Source organism: Ochlerotatus camptorhynchus, unplaced genomic scaffold (assembly GCF_037179485.1).
Source record: "Ochlerotatus camptorhynchus isolate MF236.1 unplaced genomic scaffold, CSIRO-AGI_Acam_v1.1 ptg000330l, whole genome shotgun sequence".
NCBI lineage: Eukaryota > Metazoa > Arthropoda > Insecta > Diptera > Culicidae > Ochlerotatus > Ochlerotatus camptorhynchus.
The window spans coordinates 10,491,304-10,515,569 of NW_027040818.1; the positions used below are offsets into that span (position 1 = coordinate 10,491,304).

At 37.4% G+C, this 24,266-nt stretch overlaps 2 protein-coding genes and 1 pseudogene across 7 annotated transcripts in view; 2 read left to right on the forward strand and 1 right to left on the reverse strand.

The window, feature by feature from the left end:
• Positions 1-24,266, forward strand: part of Spn (Spinophilin) — a 171,735-nt gene that overhangs the window by 6,892 nt on the left and 140,577 nt on the right. The window lies entirely within an intron of this gene.
• LOC135708510 (uncharacterized) lies at positions 1,199-13,166 on the forward strand (annotated as a pseudogene).
• On the reverse strand, positions 22,358-23,898 carry LOC135708613 (uncharacterized). Its single transcript, XM_065230715.1, has 6 exons — positions 23,584-23,898; positions 23,327-23,524; positions 23,076-23,267; positions 22,834-23,005; positions 22,689-22,768; positions 22,358-22,602 (listed from the first exon to the last, which is right to left on the reverse strand). Exons 1-6 carry the CDS (start codon positions 23,864-23,866, stop codon positions 22,394-22,396), a joined length of 1,134 nt encoding a protein of 377 aa, XP_065086787.1. The 5' UTR covers positions 23,867-23,898; the 3' UTR covers positions 22,358-22,393.

Sequence of the window (24,266 nt, forward strand, 5' to 3'; positions counted from 1 at the left end):
TATCATCTTTATCAGAGGCCTAAAATTCACAGATAAGAAATATACTGCTACAACAAAAAATACTCTGAAATTTTTTGTCATTATAAAAAACAAATCTATTCAGATATATGAAATGAAAACCCCTTCAGTGCTTCTGAACACGATGAAGATGAGACGATCGACAATATGAAACTCCTGGAGGAACTACAGTTATACGATCCCTACATAAGGCACAGTGCGGTGAAGGAGCTCTTAAAAATATTGAGCAAGCGGCTTTCCGATACACTTCCGAAAGATCCACGAACCCTTCTTAAAGCAACGCCGACAGTTTCACTAAATCCGTTTGGAGATGGCCAGTATTGACATCACGGCTTTAACCCTTGTATTGAAAAAGCTTTTAGTGGATCCAATAAGCATTTCTTACATCTTGATTACAAGCGAAAATAGGAGGATCGCTTGGAATGTTGACTTTTTGACAGGTGGTCATGGTTTTTGTTTTGTTTTGATTCGCTGTACCGAATAAACCAGCAAGCTAGTTATATAGCTTAAATATAACTTAACGCTCTCAATTTGGACTACGAAATGCTAAGATACAACCATTAGGTTTATGTTATGCTATAGAATTCCAATCTAGGAGAATATGTTATATTGAGGTATTTTTAAGGAGTAGCAAGTTATAACGAAAAAAAATGTCGCCGTATGAACAAATTTCACACAGTATGAATAATTACGCTTTAATTGATAGGCAATAAAACACTTTCATACATCTATGTATAATTAAATAATATGTGACTGGTTATTGCTCAACAGTAGTAACAGTTTTTTACTAAATAGATAATCTTTGAATGACTCTTTAATGCATGGTGCTAATGCTGACAAATTAAAAATATCCCTATATTTTAGTATTCATATGGCGCACTAAATTTATGCTCCTATTTGGTATAATAATCACCATAAATATTGCACGGCATGCTGTGAAGCATATACAGATTGGTTTGAAATTATAATAAAGTCGTCTTATTTTCAATGTACAATAATATCAGCCATTATTATAGCTTTGTCACTTTGAATAACCTCCCTCCCAATATTCGATATTCAAAACACAACTTGGTTGTCAGTGATTTGTGGCTTTCGAAGGGTGAACCAAACACCAATTTATTATTTAAGTACTTTTGCATAGAGCTACGACGGTTAAAGGATACTGGAATGAACATTGATGGAAAAATGTACTCGGTGTCATTACTACAAGTAAATCTTGATTCCGTGGCGAGGTGCAAAGTACAGAACATGAAGCAATACAACGGATTATATGGTTGCACATATTGCCTACATCCAGGAGAAACAAAAGTTTCGAATAATTCGAGATGTTATCCCAAATGCATAATGTCCGCAAACGAGAAGACACACCCACAAGACAGTTGATGGAAGAAGTATCTACCACAGGCATAGAGAAGCTTGGGGTGATGGGAAAATCTGTATTTACTTTTTCGCCTGATCTTGATATTATCGACTGCTTTCCTCCAGATTATATGTACGCAATATTGCTCGGCGTAATGAAACAGTTGTGGAGTTTATGGACGGAAAGTGAAAATCATAAGCAACCTTTCTACATTGGTAACCGCTTGGGAGAAATTGAAAAGAGAATGTTGAGCTTTAGACCTCCTAGTGTTTTTCCTAGATATCCGCGACAGTTGAAGGAACATAAGAAATACAAGGCGAATGAGTGGGAAGCTGTTCTTCTCCATTATTTATATCCGTCCGTTACTAATATTTTATCAAAACAATTTCTTGACCATGTCATGTTGCTATCATTATCGATTCACCAGTTATTAGACCCAAAATTGAACGAAGCCACGATACATTCATGCGAAATGGACTTAAACATGTTTCTGCAGCAATTTGAAACACTATATGGTAAAGATAACATGTCGTATAATGTTCATTTAACGGGACACATCATCGAAGCTGTTTACAATTTTGGAGCCTTATACAATTTTTCGTTATTCCCATATGAGTCAGGTAACTTCTTAACTATGCAATAAAATTATAGATATTGTAATAGATCTCTTCTAAGAAACGGAATGCTCCTCGGGTTCCGAACTGGCAATAAAAGTCCACTTGTGCAAATCGAAAGGAAATATTATATGAACAAGTTATGCCACCGCAACTATCTTGATTTAAATCCAGATGTGAAAAATTGGATTCAATCTTTATGGTCAAAACAGAAAAGCTCTGTTCAGTACGATCCAAAAGGAATATATATCTTAACTGATAATCTTATGTTTGATGCAGACGTAGTCGAAAGATCGTTTAGCGCCCATGGTAAAATGTATTCTAAAAGTTTTTATGTATATGAACTAACAGATATTAATAAAGTAATGCGAGTCAACGACACAATTCGTCAATGTATAAATATGTATAAATGTATGTATAAATGTACAATGTATAAATATCATATACAGAGTACAAAAAAAAAATAAATACCTATCATTAAAATAAAAAAAATAAAAATTTCTGAAACATTGAAATGGAAAAAATATTCACCTTACGACTAAAAATGGAAAAGAATATTAATATGATGCCAATAGCAAAATAAGATACAATATCATAAATTTTTGTTGAGTTGTTTTTCGACTGTTTTATGACTCAAAATTTTAATATCATGAAAATAACAAATTTTGATGTGATATCATATTTTGTTATTAGATTGTTATTATGTGTTATGGGTAAATAACATAATAATATCAAGATAAGCTATGATAGTAAAATTTGCAATTGGTTAGTTCTTGGTTTGCTATTCTCATCTACTCGGGTAATGCATCATTTCTATCTGGACACGTGCCACTGGTGTGGAAGGAATCTTTAGTTGTTCCTATTCAAAAAAGTGCTGGAACGATTAATGCCGAATTTCAGTCAAACCTTTCATAAAACCTACAAAGATCGAAAATCGGTTGTAAAATGGCAGAGGTATGAGCAAAACACATTTACATGTGTTTTAAAGGAAGGGTGACCTCAAACTTATGATAGTAAGTCTAGCTAAGTGGTCAGCACATGAGACAGTCACGCAAACGACGTGGGTTCAAGACTCGTTGAATCCGCACTGTAGCTTTTTTAAATTTTATATTTCTGTGAAGCTCAAAATCTCTGGTATTCATGAAATATGCCTATAGATTACTTTGCTATTATTCAGTAATTAGGCCAGAAATTTTACCTCTTCTATCGATCAAACCAATAACAAACAAATTTCTTTAGATTTCCTCTTTTGAATGTCAAAATTTGCCATTGGTGTTGCAATCTATAAGCCATATGACTCGGGTAGTTGTAATCTTTAAGCCGTATGAGTTTGTAAATTAAAGGCTGACTAACAGTAAATGGGTACGCACAAAAAGACCTGTAATTCGTGATTCAATAAGTTTAAAAAAGTTCATTAAGGGGAAGCTCACCGGCCCAAAAATAAAAAAATATTTTCGGTACGTTTTTATTTTTCTAAAAATATTGGGAAAAATTATCAAAAATCCAAGAAAATCAGTTTCTTCCTTAGATTTTTGTCAAAAATTACATACAAAAATTTGTTTTCTATCCTATCATGAAAAAAAATTGGACTCTCAGAAAAACCGAAAAGTTGATGTTTTGTGCTTTTTTGAGTCCAACTTTATGCCATAATGACTTATAAAACATGTTTTTGCACGTGAATTTTCTTTAAAAAATTAGAAAAAATGTGATTTTTTTAGATTTTTGATACTTTTTTTTCAATATTTTTAGAAAAATCAAAACGTAATTATTTTTTTTCGAAGCGGTGAAATTCCCCTTAATGGTTGCTTTACAGTACAAACTTCAAAGTTACAGCATTCGATGGTTAATTTTCTCCAGTTCGAACGAAATCTCGAACCTTCCTCTTGATGGAGAAAGTGGAAACGAACATTTGCTGGATGTCCTTGACTGCCCCACCGCTTCTTGGAAGTCGCTGCTTTGAAATTGTCCAGTATTTTTCGATTGGTCGAAATTCTGGGAAATTCGGAGGATTCATTAAATCGATCTTGTTGGCAGTATACCACTCCAGAATCACCTTGGAGTACTGGCAGCTGACCAATTCGGGCCAAAGATGACTTTGTCCCTATGCTTGCGGATGAACGGCAATACACGCTTTTTCAGGCATTCTTCGATGTAAACTTGGGATGCAATCGTCGAGGATGTGACGAACGGTTCTGTTTTCAAACCAAAACTGTAAATCGCTTGTCAAATCTTCGATTCTTAAATGATTCGATTTAGGGGAAATGGCTCTAATGTTGGCCTATAGATCTAAGATTGGGCAAATCGCTAAAAATCAGCTATTTATCAATTGTAATTAATTGAACGTGTCATTGAGACGGTACTAATGGCTATTTTAGGTCCCTATTGAAAATTTAGTTTATTGCTGAATTTATGTATGGGCCCAAATTAGGGGAATTTAGGCCGACATTACATCCATTTCCTCTAATTAAAGGAATTTAATGAAAGGGTTCAACAAAATTTCCAATATAAACTTCTTGGTTCCTATACATATTTATTTCTTTATAACGGCATATTTGTGATCACGTTTTTAGAAGAGTTTTAAAGTTCAATATCATCCACGTTTTTCCCTAAATAACAGCATAATGTTAAAATAGAAAATGCAAGTAGGGAAAAATAATCAACAGTGAGACAGCTTTTGTTTAACATTGTTTTCTAATCTATTCGATGAAAGCTACGATCAAGCCCTTGACTCCATTCGAATGGTAGGTATAGGTTTCTATTTGACTTGAAAAAAATAGTGAAAGGAAATGTTAAGGTAAAGTTTTGTTCCATTGTTCCCCACTAGGCAGTGAGACAGAGAGTCTTGAACATCGAGCCACATGTTTAAATATGGTTCAAATCATATAATTATTGTTTGAACACTATCTAGGAAAATGTCAAGATTTTGTATCACTTCTAAATCAAGATATTCCCGTTGACTCACCGTTCCTGCTGTTTTAGTTTTGACTACTTTCCCCTATCTAGTACACAGAGCAGGGCTGGTAGCTGGTAACTTTTTAGTGCCTAGGTCACTATGTTCAAGCCAGTCACTAAAAAGGTCACGTTTTACACCATAAAGTCACCAAAGTTACTATTTCTTAAAATGTAGTCACTTAAGTCACTTTTTACGACCAATGTTGAGAGTCTTGAATTTGCCTTTAAATTTCAGATCAAAACGCTTGATTGTAAAATTTGTGTACTTTTTCCCTTCTATGTATTCAGGGTGGCCAGCAAACCGGGAAAACCGGGAATATCGGAAAAATATCCGGGAATTCGGCGAGAGAAACGGGAAAAATAAATTAACCATACCATAGGAACAAAGTTTTACACCAGAATTTCTGAATAAACCATTAAAACAGAGTGATCCTTTTCCAAAATGAATGTCTTGCTCTATTTGCTGCATAATTTTCTTCAGTTTCCCGTCTTATTGTTTTTAAAATTTAATCACTCAGCAATATTGCAAATTGATTTTTGTCGGTACAATTTCAGATGTAAAGTGCATGGTCCTTAAAAGAAAATATTGAAGATGCTGGACTTGGGGAACAAGTATTTGTAAAAACCGAAACTGAATTATTCTTTTCCGGGGTTTTAATTCTCATGATATGAATTTCTGAATTAACTTAGAATTCTGCTCTGAATAATTTTGAAATTTTTCTGAAATAAACCAGTAAACCCTCCGCGTAATAATTACCGTTAAATTCTTTTTGGAATTTCCTTGCAACCCCTTTTAAGAATTTAATTGAATCATTCTTAGAATTCCCTTGAGCCTATCCGGAGACTTTGTTTCCTTGAAAATCTTTTCCAAAATTTCTTTTAACTATATTCAAAACAGCAGAAATCTTTCGAAATGTTATTTAGAAACCCTTTAAAGCATTTTTTTCTAATGATTAGCAAATGTTTTGCAATCAATTTTGTTGGAGTTCTGTGATGAATCTTTCGCACTAGGGTTGAAGTTATTGCAAAAACACTATTAGAACTCTGTTTCGTGTTGAATTCTGATCATAATTCTTTTGAAACTCTTCTTAAACGTCATCTGTCATTTTCTTCACGATCCCCCTACAAATCTCCTCAGAATAACGTAGGAATTTTCCGCAAAGTTTTATTTATCACAACTCCTTTTTAAATCTTCTAAAATTACCTAACAATTTAATTTAGAACATGCATTCTTCTCCACAGAAATCCCTCCAAATTCATCTAACAATTTCTAAGGATTTCATGTCAGAATAATTCTGGAATTCTGCTCAGAACTTCTCCTTCGAAAACTGTGTGGGAATCCTTCTCAATATTTGTTTGAAATCAACACTTTGAATTCTTTTAAATTTTACTAAAAATTCCAGGGGTTGTCCGCTAGATTCTATAGATTGTTCTGTAATTTGTTATAGCTCTTAAAATGCTTCCAAGTCTCAGAGCGTGACAATTATGACTCCACAACTTATAAGTATGATATTTTTTTTTTCAAGTCTGTGATTTTAATTTTTTCAAGTCTGTGATTTTCACATTTTAATTATTTTTCTTCAAATCTTGCATCACAAAAGATTGTTATTAATCACAAATTTAAAAAAAAGGTTCTAGTTTCAAATACACAAATTTTAAAGCCCCAGAATCTTGGGAATCTTATTTAATCATTTTTTTTATCCTTTCAATAAATTCTTTTCAGCACGTTCTTAAAAATGCGTTCAATTTCGTTTTTTGTTGAATATTAACAAACGGGATTTTTTAAAGATTTGAACCGGGAAAAACGGGAATTTCAAAATGAAAATTCACTGGCTATCCTGAATGTATGCAAACTGATTTATCCTTTTCAGAGGTGGAACACTTAACTAATCGACTTAATTTTCCTTAGGCCACTGCCATCGTGAGAGCGAATATGCGCGCGACGCGTGAAATCGAATGTAAGGAATAATACCAATATTAGGAATTCTTCTGTATAGAACGCTAAGCGCGCCTCTTCGCTCCCACTATGGCAGCGGCCTAAGTCGGGAATAGAGAATAATAGAAAAGTCCTTAGCCTCAAGTACTTCGGAGCCTCATATTTTGGAAATCCTTGGGGATTTTACCGATCAGACTTAGGCCGATGACATAGTAACGCGGAGCGTCGAGCAGCGCGTGTTGTTCGCGTTTGCTGAATTTCAATAAAGCGTCGCGTGATGCGTGCTATGACATACTCAACGCGTTTTTGAAAGCGCAGCTCGCATTGTTGTCAGTCAAAAATCGCTGGTTTTCACGCTAATTCTAAATTATCCAATTTTAAGTAGGATCTACTAAAATTCCGTGTAAACTAGGGCTACTCAAAATTGAGTGCTAACAGTTGGTGACAATTGATGACAAATGAACAACATCAGTCAGATAAGGGTCGATGTTGTCCATTTGCTAATCCATTTTATATATAACATTTATTATTTAGCATTTAACATTTAGCATTTATCATTTACCATCTTACATTTAATATTTAACATTTAACATTTAAAATTTAACATTTAACATGTAGCTTTTAACATTTAACGTTTATCATTTTACATGCAGGGTTACTTCCATTCACTTGCTATAAAAAAATGTTTTTCGGAATTATGTAATCATGAAATATTATAATGCTAATTAGTACTTGTAAGTTACAAGAAGAGGTCATGAAGTATGTGTTTGACACATGGAATCTGTCAATATTGCTTTCAGTGCGTCACAATCAGCGATTTTACGACTCGTGAGCGCTCACTCTGAGTGAACGCTCACGAATCATAAGATCGCTGATTGTGACGCGCTCAAAGCGAAATTGACAGGTTTTATGAGTCAAACACATACTTAACACCCTCTTCTTGTTACTTACAAGTGCAACACAGCATTATAACATCTAATGATTGCATAATTCCGAAAAATATTTTTTTATAGCAAGTGAGTGGAAGCAACCCTGTTTACATGTTAAAGGTAACCTGTAACAATAAACATTTTACATTTCGCATGATACATTTTACATTTAACATGTTACATTTAACAATTAATATTAAACATTTAGCATTCAACATTCACATTCAGATTTTAACATCTAACATTAAAAATTTTCATTTAAAATTCTCATTTAACATTCTCATTTAACATTCTCATTTAACATTCTAACTTAACATTCTCATATAACATTCTCATTTAACATTTACCAATTAACATTTACCAATTAACATTTAACATTTTACAGGTAACATGTTACATTAAACATTTAGCATAAATCATTTAGCATTAAACATTAAGGGTTTTATATTTTACAATTCAAATCTAGCATTTATTATCATTTAATATTTAACATTCAATATTTATTATTAAACATATAACATGTAACATGTATCAATTAACAATTTAAATTTAACATGTAACATACACATTCAGCATTTAACATCAAGCATTAAACATTTAACATTAGCAATTAACATTTAACATGCACATTTAACATTTAACAATTAACATCTAACATTTTTACAATTACCATCCGACATTTGGCATTTAACATTTAACATTCAGCATTTCACATATAACATGTAACATTTTGCATTTGAAATTAATCAATTTAATATTTAACACTTGAATTTATCATATAAAATTTAAAATTTAACATATACCATTTAACAATAAAAATATAACATTTAACAATAAACATTTAAATGTAACATTTAACATTTAAAATGTAACACATATCATTTAAGATGTAACATTTAACATGTAACATGTAACATTCAGCATTTGGCATTCATCATAACAAAACAAAAATGCCGGCTAAATTTAAAATGTACTTAAACTTCCGGACGTCCGAACTACCGATGCTATTTCTAACGTAATTATTAATATTCACTTTATAGAATTCGACCGAAATCGCAGTTATCGAGTCGATCACCATTTAATTTCAATGGCACTACAACAGTCTTTTGCGTGCACGCGCGTGAAAACACTTCAAGGAGTGCTTTGACGCTACTGCAGACGCATCGCAACGCGTTTACTATGACAGGTGTAAGCGTTTCACCAAGCATTTTGCATGGACGCTCATCAAAGTAGCTCAGACGCACACGCACACGCGCACGCGCACGCTTCGCTAAACGCGTTACTATGTCATCGGCCTTATAATTGGGATCCAACTCGTGCCGTGCGATTCAGAATTTTCCTAGACCGAAATCTTAATTATTTTGTAAACATGAAATCTTAACAACTGTTCGAAGTCTCAGAATCTTGAAAGCTATTTACCCAATCCTAAATCTTGAATTTCTCTGCCCGGAGCCTGAGAAAATGACCGATGTCTGAATTACCTATATAATATGTATACCAGTCCGGTGATACTCTCAGCACTGATGAGACCCCCGTCCCCAAGCCTCAGGGTCGGCACACGCTCGTGACAATTCCGCGAAACAAGAAAACACTTAAAGTTCACTCAAGACAAACTCCCACTTTATTCGTTTTTGTTAACACTCACTTCCTTCTCACTTCACGGACTGTCTAGTTTCCGACTTCCTTAAGGGGTTACACCACCCTAGAACAGAGAAAAATAAACCAACTTAATTAATTTTTGTTGTTGCTTAAACAAGTTTAAACTAAATGGACTTATGTTGGCTAATAGTATACATCTTTAGGAGTACTTACAGTATTTTTTCTTCAATATAAATAATAAATCAAAGATGGCAGCACTGCGTCTTTCTATCTCTGCTTCGTGTGTAGTGCCATACGGCTAACAATCCCAACGCCGCAAATATCAACCTAAAACAAAATGGATTTTTCAGTAATCTCGATAAGAAAATCTATAGAAATACGTACGAAAAATGAATGTCTAAAATTGCTTACCAAAATTGCGATTTTTGATTAATCAAAAAGTTCATACGTACTTCTGCAGATAATCCATTGAGGTATTCCAGAAAATTTCGCTCATTCAAATTTAGCAATTTTATAGTGTTAGCCGTTTGTAAAAATATTGTTTCGAGAAAAACGCGGTTAAACGTCGAGGTACCGATTATTTGTAAAAATAAGTGCATGTATGAAGATAAATTTAATTATTTATTTAAAAATTATTATGCTTAACACCTCAAAGTACATTTTTATGAAAGCAATAAAATCGAATTTTTGAAATTTCTAGGGTGGCGTAACCCCTTAATTGACTACTCCTACCTTGTGCTAGCACTACTCTTCGTTTTGTCTTCGGTGTGTGTGTGTGTGTGTGTGTGTGTGTGTGTGTGTGTGTGTGTGTGTGTGTGTGTGTGTGTGTGTGTGTGTGTGTGTGTGTGTGTGTGTGTGTGTGTGTGTGTGTGTGTGTGTGTGTGTGTGTGTGTGTACAATCTAACCCCCACTGTCCGGCAGTGTTATTATGGAAGAAAACTGCTTTTTATTACCCTTAAATTAAAGCAGGTTTAGTCCGGGAGTTAGAAGGTGTTAGCTCTATTGCAGCTCCAGTGACCCATTTCAGAATGCCTGGTAATTCACGACCACTCCGAGGTCACTTTTACTTACAATAAGCCCCGCATGTTCACTCTACCTTTATCAAATGGATAATGGTATCATAAACACACTTCCAGATTCAAAAATATTATTTCCAAATCTGGCACGTATATAGTTTTGAAATTTGTTCAACTGTATTAAATCGATTTGAATGGACATTTCTTACAAATTTTGTTTCGAATACCTCTTGATTCATCTGCTGGCAGCACTTACTGGCCCTTACCGGCGACCAACCCTTACTCAAATGCTTCAACTTCCCGGATGGCGGCCCGCTTGATTCACTCCATCTTCATGACCTTCTGTTTGCCTATCAGCCTCTTCCACTTTTCGTCCTTCAGATACAAATCCGGAATAAGATCTTTTTTTTTTTACACCATCAATTTTAGAGTTTTTTAATCGTTCAAATTGATAAAAACCATAAAAACACAGAGACTTTTTTTTAGCAAAATCAAAACACGTCATTTCAATCGCGCGGCCTACTTCGATCTTGGAGGCAACACTTACACTTGTTACAAATCCATCATCCCAAGATGTCTTCAGATTTGCTTTTCCCTTGATTCCCCTGAATAATGTTTATTGTTCCTTCTGGCGTTCCAATGAAATTTTTGTATCTAAGAGTCTTTTGGAATCCTCTCTAGTATTTTTTAAGAATTCAATCTACAATCATCTTATCTTAATATTCTTTATAATTCTCGCGAGGGTTCCCTTAATTTTATCTAAATAATTTTTTTTTAAAGTTTAAAGCTTAAAAAGTTACCGTTTGGAATAATCCTTCGAATATTTTGCTTTTAAATTATGCTAAGCATTCATAAATCATCCTCCTAGACTTCCCTTTTAATTCCTTAAAGATGATTTAAAAGAATTGTAAGCAGACCTCATTGCAATTTGTTTGTATTTATCTTCTCAATTCCTTCGATAATCGTGAATTTTAATCTTAGGGTCAATAGCTATGCAAACTGATATTCACACTTCAAGGAAGATTTTTAATTCTTAAATAGAGTGGTCAAGGTTTCAAGTCCGTTATCTTCAAAATAATTTTAGATTATGCAATTTCACTTTTCCATTGCCCATGATCTAAATTGCAAATTTTCGATAAAAAAACTGGGTTTTTTACTTCGTCATCTTGCCAGATTTCCTTAGGCTTAGATGTTTAGAAATTGTCTAAGAAACTTTTCAGACCCTAGAGGTTTGCAATGACCCGAATTTTGGAAAAATCATTGAAGCTCGGTAGCTTTAGTATCTGTACAAACATCAAAAAATCATGTAAAGAATCTTCAGTTTTTTCTATGTTCATAAAATTGTATTTGTTTATAAGTCTGGAATCAAAAAATCCAAGCCCAGGTTTAAAAGGTGTTACAGATCTTTAAAATAACGTGCCTGAAAATTTTCAAGATTTCTCCGGGCTCCAAGAAGTCCAAGACTTTAGAATACATTTAGACACCCTTTCACATCCAGAAATTCCTTCTAATGAGCAATTCACGATTTGAATCTAAATTCAACTTACGACATGGTTTGTTTCCAAAGTATTATGGCAGAAAAATGAGTACTGTGTGAGGAAATGGAGGTTAGAAATGAACTGTACTCTATATTATTCAATTAATACTGATTTTTTCGAAATCAAATTTACGGGAACCTTCAACCATTTGTTTTATTTTAAAGAAGCTTGAAAATGGCTTGGTTGTGAGTTTATAATATTTCTCAAAGCAGGTCGCAATCAACGACCGAACAATACATGTCACTATTGGTCATTTTTTTATTGTTTTGAATTCCCTAATGGGTCGCTATTTTCGTTATTTTAGTCACTATAGTCCTAATATTGTATCAAATATCCACTACCAACCCTGACAGAGTCAAGTTTCCAGGGCTATAAGCCTTCAAACAATAGCACAAGAATCTGCAATATGTACACCTATCCCGCAGTCAGAACCTGTTTGCCTGCCTTCATCGATCACTGTTTACAGTTTGCTAAAGGTCAGTGCAGGTTAATTTCAGCACAAAGATAGGGCACTCCACTTTTATTTATATGCGAAGCATTTGCAACATTGAAACTTGCCGAACCTAGGGAGCTGCAAACTGCGCGCTTTTTGAGCTCAGAGTTGTTCCTTTATAATTTATGCTCCAGCGAGGTAGGCGCGAAATGGCCCGAGGGCAGCTCCATAATCCTGGTGCAGCACAGCGAGCTGGCTTCGAACTCATGAGAAAATGAGGGTTGAGGCAGCAGGCAGGCACTTGGCAAGTTTTTGGATCGTGTACCCATTTAAGGAAAGTTGCCGAGCCTTCATTATCCGGGCACCACCATGCTCTAGACGCATACAATTTCTTTAGTTTTTGGCAAATTTGTGCAAATTTATTTGCTTGGTTGTGAATGATTAATGAAACTACCAGCGGAAGATTTTTCTCAATTTGATTCCATGAAATAATAAAGTGGTAACGAAGAGTAGAAAAATCACACCACAATGGCTCCAATCTTAGCGCCGCTCAGAAGATAATCAGATTAAACAACAAGAAACGCATCATAAAGGCTGTCATAAAACCGTAGGTACTTTGCTTGACGATAGATAATACGGCACTATGCAGTGCGGCCACTTATCAGCACGAGCCAGCACAAACAGGGTCATTAAATTGTATTAAATTTTTCCGTCTTCTCCAGTAGAGTTTGTATGACACCGGAGACGTTCGATGCCGGGTTCAACTGTTAGGCTTTTTGTTTTCTATAAAGCTCAGCTTTCACTTTTGATATGCTCGCAGAAAGATTCATTCCGAATCCAAATGACTTCCCACATTGCAAATAAAAATTTCATATACAGGCGTGCAAACATAACATTTTTTCAACAATCGCACCTATAACCGACTTTAGGGGGTAATTTCGAAGTTTTATTTTTACTCTACACCTTTTTTTTGGACCGATGGTGGAGGTATTTTGATTGCCCCTCTCGCTCTCTGTTGGTCCCCGATGGCGGCGGTGGCGGTGCAGAAAGGAGTTTTGCATAAACCAAAAATCAGGCAAAAACGAATTTTGCAAACAAACTCAACAGTCATTGCGCGAGAAACCTAGCCATGGAGGGAGACCCATACCGAGTTTGGTTGAAATTGGCAGCGAGAGCTAGTAGTAAATGACTAACATCATGCCGCTGGTGCAGAGCAGTGGCAACCGGCCATATGAGTCAACCAACGTATGGACGACGACGGATGGACGGACGGCCGGCACTAATGAAAGCGTTTCGTCCACGTTTGATAGTAGAGTTTGGCTAGTTAGCTAGCGAGCGAGTGTATAGCAGGTCATTGGCCTTCGCCGGTAGTTTCGTTGGTGATGTAAAGTGAATCCGGACGGCACCGTGCCGTGTGGGGTGTTGTTTTTTGTTTATGCTTGACAAATAGTTTTATGGACTGATTTGGATCGTGTGATAATGATGACCAAATACGATCGAGGGCGCTATTTGTTCTATGGTTTCAAAATTAGTTAGTTGTTTTGAACTTTAGATCGTATATTTGAAATATTTACAAGTAGACAGGCAGTAAAACCATGTTTTGAAACATAATTCTCAGTAGTTTTATCAATTTACATGCAATAAATTACAAGATACATATAGAGCCTGTTCAAAGGTCTTCGAGCGACAGTTTGGAGAAATTCTGGAAGAAGTCTGTTCCTAGTTAATTTGTGGTCTTGATAAGAAATTATTCTCTTTTAGGATAATGTTAAAATTACTTGAATAGCTGATAATAAATTTCCATCGGAATATATATTTTACATAAACGCAATCCAAAAGTCAAACGAATGTAATTATGTTAACCCTTCGAGCACCACACTGAAAATGAAGTCAACACTTTTACTAAATGATGTATCGTGGATGTTATTTATGTGGGGCCTCATAGCCTAGTCAGTAAAGGCACGGTATTACCAAGCCGGAGGCGGCGGGTTCGATTCCCGGTCCGGTCGAGGGAATCTTTCGGGTTGGAAATTTTCTCGACTTCCCTGGGCATAGAGTATCATTGTGCTTGCCACACAATATACAAATTCATGCATTGGTATTGGCATCGAAAGCTCTCAATTAATAACTGTGGAAGTGCATTTAGAACACTAAGTTGAGAGCACGTAATAAGCTAATATGCGCTAAGCAATAAGCTTGAAATGCGAATAAGAAGAAGAAGAAGAAGGATGTTATTTATCCGGTTAGTTCCTCTACTTTTTTTTATTAACGATGCCTCCGGTAAAATGATCGGGTGATCTTTAATTGCAATCAAATTTGAAGCAAACCTGTGTCAAAAAATCAAAGAAAATTGGGGTATTAAAAGTGCTGAGGGACGTCTATTTAACTTGAAAAATTTAAAATCGCGTAAAACCAGAATTGATGATATGATAGTGGTTTACCACCCATCGTAGCACGGCAGTGGGCTCTCTACTCTGTTTGTCTTGATCAAGCTTAATAACCTCTAATTGTCCTCAACATGACGCTGTATGAAGGGCCAAAAACGGATTGGGTAGATCGATATGCAAAGTCGCCTATACGCATCTACGGAACAATAAAGAATCTCCTTCCAGCAACTTGATCGGCCAATTGGTCAAAAAGACAAGCCCCCAAACAGAAAGATGCCCCAATGAGTGGGGAGAAGAGCCCGCCCTTTATCCACGAAATGTTATCAACAGGGAGTTGTCATTCCCACTCTCCCTGTCCAAATCGCTTCAATCGGGTTGGAGTGGGTCATTGCTAAAAAAAAAATTGTAGTATTTTGTGTAAAATGGGGTAAGATGCTCCCCCGGGTCAAAATAACTTTTTGCCTCTTTTTCGAGGATCTGCTAACACTCCGAACACGATGCCTCCGGTAATATGTGTAACCGAAAATTAGCAATGTTTGAAAAATCATTGCTCAGCAATTATCTATAGATTTTAAATCTTTTGATGCCGAATAAGTCTTTAAAGCATTCAGTTTCAAATGGCGCCAATAGTTTTAAAATTCGTCAATAAATGGCTGAGCTACAATTCTTCAAACATTGCCAATTTGCCGTTACACATTTTACCGGAGGCATCGTGTTCGGAGTGTTAACAGATCCTCGAAAAAGAGGCAAAAAGTTATTTTGACCCGGGGGAGCATCTTACGCCATTTTACACAAAATACTACAATTTTTTTTTTGAGCGATGTGGTAGAGAAAGCATTTATATCATAATTTGTCTAGTTTTTGTCCTTAATTAGAAGTATTCTGTTTCTTCTTCTTCTTATCTTCTTCTTATTCTTCGAATTTCAAGCTTATTGCTTATCGCATATTAGCTTATTGCGTGCTCTCAACTTAGTGTTCTAGACAGAGTTGCGACCTATCACAATTACGATCGTCAAACAGCTGATCGTAGTAACGCTTAATACATTCCCATCAATGTGCTTGTCGAAGCACTCTACATAACCATCCAGCAAGTTGACGAAATAAGTAAAAAGCAACTGGTGAATGTCGTCTTCGGTGATGATCCATCACCGATCTGATCATTCCCGACCATCACGACACTCAACTGTGCTCGTTTTGAAGCAGTTGATGCTTTGCCTTGTTTATGTGAGTGTGTTGGTGAGTGTGCCCAACAGCTTTCGTTTAATTTTGCCAGCTTTGCTTGTAACTCACACAGTTCAGCGTGCCGAGCCGAACTTGTAATGCGTAGGCATTGTTTTCATTTTCTTCTGTCGTTTCGCTTTTCTTTATCATCGCACTGCAGACGTTTTCACTGATGTTGTTGTGCTTGACATCATCAGCAGCGAGTATTACGTCTGTGAGCAGCGACCATTACTGGTGATTGTTGTTAACCATGGCTCTACCTCTCACTGCGTGACAAAATGTTCTGTCAGCGATAGTCGGTTGATGCGTTGACGAGTGTCGAGTGAGTTTCATAATATTTTGCATCACTGGTTCTAGATGCACTTCCACAGCTGTTAATCGAGAGCTTTCGATGCCTGTATTGTGTGGCAAGTTCAATTATACTCTATGCCCAGGGAAGTCGAGACATTTTCAACCCGAAAAATTCCTAGATCGTACCGGCAATCGAACCCAGCCACCTCCAGCATGGTCTTGCTTTGTAGCTGTGCCTTTACCGCCTGAGCTAAGGGAAGCCCTTAATTAGAAATACCTAGACTATTCTTGAAAGATTTAAGAATTTGTAGCAGACACGCTTCAACCCACTCTAAACTGTCTACGTGACTTATAAACAGCCTTTATATATGTGCTGAATATTCAAGGAAATTTCAGAAGAAGTAATTTAGTCAAACCCAAGTTCCATTGAGTAGCATTTCTGAAGTTCTCTAAGTTTCTGTGAAATTCTCTTAAGCTCCAATAGTTTTACTAACAGCTATGTAGCCTCCTATAAAACCTGTAGCTCGTTAACATTCTCTTAAGTTCACCAAAACATCCTGAAGTTCCGTAAACTTCTCTCGAAACTTCATCAACATATCTTCGGAACTTTTCTGAAGTTCTCTTGAATTTTTCCTGAAATTCTCTAGATTTTTTCTTCAAGTTCCCTTAGAGCTTCCCATTAGTTTCCTCAGAACTTCCCAGAGGTTCCTTTGAAACTTTCCAGAGATTCCATTGGAAATTTCCCTCGGAGGATCCTAGAAGATATCTCGGCAGGTCCTAGAATTTATTTTGGAACTTACCAGAAGTTCCTTTGAAACTTAGCCGAAGTCCCTCGAAGCTGTTTATATTTCTCTTGAAATTCTCTTTAAAATCCGCCTGCCATTCTCCTCACAATCCCCATTCCATTGTCCTCAGAATCACAAGTTCTCCTCACAACTCCCTGGTAATTTTATATATTATGATGCTCCCAGAAATCTTTCAAATTTCAAATTTGCATTTTCATCTCAATTCCCATAATAGTCTCCTCGGAACTTCCCTCCCCTTGGCTAGTTTTAACCTGGACGTTGGTGGGTGGGCCTAATCTTATGCTTCATAGTGGAGCGTTGGAGAAGGTTGGGTTAGGTCAGTTGTTGAATCATGCCGTGGCAGAATAGCGTCATGAGCATGCGATGTGGATTACTGAGCTTAAACCTCTCTGATGAACCAATGCATAAGAAAACCAAATATCTAGTCCAGCAGTGATAGTATCACACTTGTTACTCCTTTGTTTGAGAGCCGCGTCGTAGTACGCTTACGTATAGGCACTGACGTTGGGTGCGATACTGGCGGGTTTTTCCGCAAATCATTCTTATTTTTTTTACGCAGATAGATTTATTTGGGTTTGCAAGGGAATTATACTATTGAAATATTTCAGAAAATGCCCAATACTGCTTCTACTTGCGTGACAAGCTTTCATTGTTGTTTTCATTGAAGCAATAATGTTAAACACCATTTTTGTACATGGTATTGTAACTAATCTTATATGTGCTTCATTTTGATTTGGGGTAAGTGTTTGAACTTTGGATCGGGATTTCCACTGTGGCGTGCTTCTATTGTGACATATCCATACGTAATTTTGTGGGACGACATAGTGGAAACATGTGAGTGTAGTTGGAGCATATACCCTATGTAATTTAAAAATCAGCTAGGAAACTAACTTCAAAGTGAAGCATTTTAGTCACTTGAAGGTGTCACCTGGGTCGAACTAATATATAATATATATAGGTTAAAGTAAAAAACAACTTGATACACGTTAAATTTTAGATTACATACACAAGTGCAGGTACTTAATAATGCATGGGTTATAATTGATTAGGTAGATTAGAGATTTCAATTATTTATTAAATTAGGCTAATGAGATATCATAATCATCAAACGAACTTTAATAAGAAAATTTAGAAAGCCTAATAACATTAAGTAGATTAACAAAAGAGTTAGGATGCGGGAGGAGGCAACTAGCCTTTAAACGAAGACAACATATCAAGAAGACTGGCAACTCTTCCATTTTCTCATACTAACGCTAGGTATAATCGTGTCATCTGCCGCTCAAAGGTAAATGCTTCGAACGAATTTCTTGATATGATATCTTCGCTTCAAAGCATCTGGCAACTAGCCTATTCATATATTGTCTGTTTATTTTGATGGTTGCTTTAAAATGTCAAGTTGGTATATATGTGAAAGGATGAATCAAACCCCCAATAACCGACTTCTCCAATCCCTTCCAATGGCGTTCAAGTGGTCCGCATAGACTATTCAGCCATTACCCTTCCTTTATCCTCGGCTTTGGATTGACTTGCGCTCCCATTGCCCCACCAAACGCTGCAAAAATGAAAATGAAAAATTCCCATAATAGTCTCCTCGGAACTTACCTTTAGTATAAAGAGAGAGAGAGAGAGAGAGAAGGATTAGTAATTCCCATTTAATTCCACTACCTTATTTGCTTATGCTTGACAGATACGTGTATTTCGTCTACGGTGTGCAGACTTCTTCAGTCGAGTATTAGTACAATACACTGAAGAAGTCTGCACATTGTAGACGAAATACGCGTGTCTGTCAAGGATAAGCAAATAAGCTAGTGGAATTAAATGGAAATTACTAATCCTTCTCTCTCTCTCTCTCTCTCTCTCTCTCTCTCTCTCTCTCTCTCTCTCTCTCTTTATACAGGTATTCCACTAAGACGTCCACATTCATCAGGATTTACCTTTAGTACTGCTGAAATAATTCTCAACATTACCTGGAACTTCTAATCGAATTTCTGTAGCAGTTTCCTTAAAATTCCTTCATAATTATCCCTAAAATTCATCCACAATTCTCCTCACCACTCATTTGGCATTTCATTTCAAATTTTGTACACAATTCTTCGAAGTATCAGAATCTTAAAATTCTGTCCAACCAATATTTTTTTTTAAATCTGTTTTCTTGAAATTTTAATTTTTTCAGTGTCTGAAATCTTGAAAAGTTCAAGAATATGAAAAACATATCGATTCTAAAAATTTCTTAAAATTTCTCACGTAATTCTTCGATAAATTCGAATTTGTCAACAAGTCACATACCATTTTTTTTGCACTCAAAAGAGTTTCGAAAAGTAGAACTTTTCGGCACTGGAAGCTGAAAAGTAGTACTTTTCGGCACTGGAAACTGAAAAGTAGTACTTTTCGACACTGTTATTTTACCTTGAGCTTGAGCTTGAGCTCGATTGACCGCCCACGGTTGCTACTCTGTTACTGCCAGATCAGCTGTAATTACACAGAGAACCAATAGACGATGCTTGGGACTAGCAATCATCCTCAATGTGTAAAAACTGATGATCTTAAATTAGGCAATACCAGCGCCGGCCGCGCCCGAACACAGGTCAAGAAAGGAATGGGAAGGATTGTGTTGACATGACACTCGCTTTGATGGAAGCCGAGAACACCTCTGCACTTCCACGAGGAATCACTGGGATGTTGAGAGGGTTGGGTTTGCAGCAGGGTTCGTTTTGGTAAACGATAAGCTGAATTGATGTCCTAACGATCATATAACGCGAAGGAGCTTGGGACTAAACCCACGGTCTTCTGCTCAGTAAGCAAAAACGTTTGCCACTAGGCAGACGAGCACCTTTTTAATCACCGAGTTGCTGTTATTACCATGTAGTCATATTAACAAATAAAACGATTGACGAATCTTGAATGTGGATGGGCCTGAGATTAGACTCATGATGTTCTGCTCAGTAAGCAAAAACGGTTGCTCTAAGGCCACCGAGACCCTCATATCACATAATACCATTGCTCAAATTTGTGTATCCATTCAAACCCGGAACCAACGACAACAACGAGTTTCGCAAAATACACGATACACAAGCCATAAATCTCTTTGATATGTAAGGACCTGGGACCGCGTTTTTCTGCTCAGTAAGCAGGCCACTGTAACCGACGATCTTTCAAATCCGAGAACTAAAAACTACGAAAAAGTACTTAGGCCTTCATTAAGTTCCACTTTCACGCGACGTTCAATGACAGGGTCCTATCCAGGATTACATCTGAAATATCGAAATCTGGCCAACGTCCACCTAAACCTGTTCTAATCCACCTGAAATGACTAACGAATGGAAGACTTTGACTACCCAGCCATGCAATAGTCTCATTCCGTGCCTTATGGCAACTTGATGATTCTATTGCGCTCATCTTTTGGCACCACCCAGGGGAGACTTGGTCCTGTACCCAATGCTTAACTTATCTCCATTCCACTCAGCTACTCGCAATTTCTTGTGATATAGTGAGCGGAATATTATTATATGAGACAATTCAATGCAGACGTCTTTCCAAATTTGGCAGATCGACAGGTAATCGGTGAGTTACCACGATAGTTGCTATTCAACAACTCGACAACGTCCCATCGTCAACGCCTGCCATGAGAATTTCCCATTGCAGACGCCAACGAAATGACGTCATCGAGCTATCGATCAACTACCCTGGTTATCGCCTGGTACCTTATGCACGATGCTAGGAGGCGAACCGGAATAATCGATGAGCTACCTCTCCCCCTTTTCGACACTGTTATTTTAGTTATGAAAACTACGCCATAATGGTATTCAAACAGTTATGAGTGCTTAAAACACTTTTATATGCTAAATTATTCAGCATGATTTGACAATTTGATGCGAGATGATGATGATGAACCCTAATTAAATTTAAAAAAAAATTGGAAATTGATTTATGCGTGTATTCTATTTTACCATGAAACCGGAAAAGACCGGGAATTTTTATTCTTATGAGCTTTATTTTTCTTTCGAACTTTTTATCTTTCAAGCTCCTGTTTGTTGTTCTACAACCTGTAAAAAAAACTGGTGATGTTGTAGGGTAGAGAACTACATCGGACTAAGCGCCCATTTTGGGCCTATCAAGCATAAAACATCAAATAAATCAATGATTTCGGCGTTTACATGTAAATTATGCGATTGGTACGATACTTTAGTTCAAATACTACCGAACGAAGTCAATAAGAATGCGTGATATGAATGTTTGCCCCCAATATTCTCAAATACAAATGAAGCGCTCCGATCGAATCAATTTTTATCTTCATTCGATAGGCTGAAGTGAATTCAGTCGCGTTTCAATGCGTTAGGCCGAGTTTAGAATCCGTAGGCCGAATTTGGCGTCAAGAAGCAGTGTTTGACTTTTAACAATATCTCGACAATTTGTTTCTCTTTATCAATTCTTACGGTACGTACGGAAAGGTAAATAAATTTGGAAACCATCAGTAATTTGAACATTCCGCTAGGTGCTAAGCTGCGCTAGATTAAGAAAGACTAAGTGCGGGTTGTGCTTAATAGGCTGGAAATGGGGTAGCTAACCCTATGTGATGCCTATTTTAATAAAAAATGTATAAAGATCCAGAAATTTCTTGAGTAAAAACGTCAAATAATAAATACCCAATTCAAAATTCTCCTCGAAATGTATTCATCTAACCCTATGCGCAGTTTTTCCAATTTTCCTCACATCGTGCAGCCACTCTGCACTGCTAACCTTGATCAATATAGATAAACTGCACCTGCATTCACTCAATGTCCCCAGTAAGAATGCAAAACACGACACATTCTGAAACCTTGCAAAACAACACGGATGACCCACTATTATGCTAACCGTATGTCAGGTTCCCATCGTGACTCACATGTTTTGCCCAAAGACCAACGACGACGACGACGACGGACGCCGAGAACTTCACCTACATGTCAAACGGTGCACGCCCTGCACACACGGTCAAACAAATAAACATAAACATCCTTCCGCAGGGCTCCTTTCAAGCCATTCAGTTTCCTCAATGTCAACAGTTTAATTTGCTTTTCGACCCAACTTTTGCCACCACCTCATCATGTTTCTGCAACATTTTGCCTACTTGTAAAGGCTTTGGTCGTCGCCGTCGTTGGTGCCCTCCCTCTTTTCGTGTACAAAGGCTATCGAGTTTCTGGCCGCGGCTAATAAGCCATATAAAACCCAAACTAGGCCACACACACACAAATTGGATGCCGAAAAAGGGAAACAGACAACACTTGGCACATTTATCTTTATTCCGTTGGCCACACTAATCTTCATTGTAAAACTCCGAGTTGTAGATGAATTTGTCGCAGCTCTCGTTGGGTCGTAAATCCGTCGTCACCACAAAACCATCGCCGTCCACACAGAAGAGCTGCCCGTTCTGATCCTGTGCGTACTCGTAGTTGCCATTTCCGCCGCAGGCCAGCGTGAACGGCATTCCAGCCTCCTGGTAGATGACCATATCGCGAGCGCAGTCTGGTATATGTTTTTTTTTCGGGGTGATAATGCATTAATTAGAAGAATGAGAATTTATACCGTTGTTTAGCGGTGATGATACTCACAGCAGTTGACACCCGAAACCAAGCTGGAGCGAACCTGGAAGGATCCGATCTTTTTGCCATCGCGCCAGGTGCAGTAGGCTCTGTTGGGTTGTAGAATTTATCAATAAATTTCTAGGAGTATTGCTATCCTAGAATGACTACTTACACCCCATTCTCGATCTTGTACGCTCCGTAGGTTCCGTCGTAGTCACAACGAACTTCGTTGAAGTTTACACCGTTGGTACCTCTTACAGAGAACTTGGTCTGTATCTTCTTTTGCGCATATGTAGCACTTTCGCACTGACGAAGATATGAGTCACCGTGAAGGGTGCTGTTATCTAAGAAAAGAAACAAAAATCCAATCAGTCAGTCACTTTTTTCGTGCGATATATCAAATGGAAAACTCACAGCACGGTAGCAACTTCCACAAACTGTCATGAACGACCGTCGTCCCACCCAGCGGATCTCCGTTATACTCATCGGCGCACCAACAGACTCCCGAATCGCACTGCAATCGTTCGTAGTTACCATTCGGCAAACAGTGAAGGGAAACGGCACTCCGTCCTTCCGCTTCCAACATCGCCCGACGTCTGCTGCAGGCTGAAATTGACATCGAATTACTCAAAAAAAAAAAACATTCTGTTCAACAATCAACTCACCGCAAGTCATTTTCGCTGCATCCTTGTACCAATCCCAGCCGAATATGCGGCGGCCGTCCTCGCTGTAGCAGAAACACCGTCCGGAAAGTCGATCACCTCGGCACTGTTTGCTGGCGTACGTCCCGTCCAGGTTGCAGCGCGGATACCAACCGGCCCACTCATCCTCGGCTTGCATGTGGATCGTGTGGAGGCAGGTCGCTGACAGCCAGAGATGATTTATTACCGAACTTAAATACACACTCTCTATATAAACTCACATCGATCGTAGATGCACTTCCGATCGGCGCACTTGAGTCCGGGAGCGCAACGCCGATTGGCCACGTTGACGTTGCAAACCATCATGTAACCCTGACCGCCGCGGCATGTCGGACAGCACCCGTTGAGGGAGGCTCCGGATATGAGCACTTCGCCTTGGTCACAATCCGATTGGCGCAGGGACGAAATGCACCCGTAGAAGCTGTCACAGCTCGGCGGAGCGATGATCGGCGTGATGGAAGGAATGAATGATATCGTAATTGACAGGAACAGGAGTGCGAGCATTTTGAGCACGGGTTCGGAACTGGTTTGATTGCTGCGCTTGATGGTCGGTTTGGTACGGGTTGACTGAGGTTTCGAGATAAGAAAGTTGTTGGTGATTTTTTGTTAATGGAGTTTCGATGTTCTACAGCGATCGGGATAGTGGTTGATTGTCTGAGAAATTGAGGTCATATAATGTGTCCAGAGCAGTCCCAACTAAAAAAATGCACAGTGTAAACGCTTTGCTCATTTTATTTATACAGCCTCAATCTGTATTCAAATGTCATACGATATGAGACAACGTTTACTTAACCTCTATACAAAAAAATCTGTCGAACTTAGTCAGCTACTAACGGTTGTTGGGGACGGTTAAGGCAAGCTCTTATTGCATATCCATTTACCCTTCTATACAGCTGTTATTCCG

Coding starts and splice junctions, on each gene's coding strand:
- LOC135708613 (XM_065230715.1), bottom strand. CDS start 23,866: ATGCTCGCACTCCTGTTCCTGTCAATTACGATATCATTCATTCCTTCC. Junction 23,006..23,075: donor GTGGAAGTTGCTACCGTGCT/GTGAGTTTTCCA, acceptor TTCTTTTCTTAG/ATAACAGCACCCTTCACGGT. Junction 22,769..22,833: donor TACAAGATCGAGAATGGGGT/GTAAGTAGTCAT, acceptor ACAACCCAACAG/AGCCTACTGCACCTGGCGCG.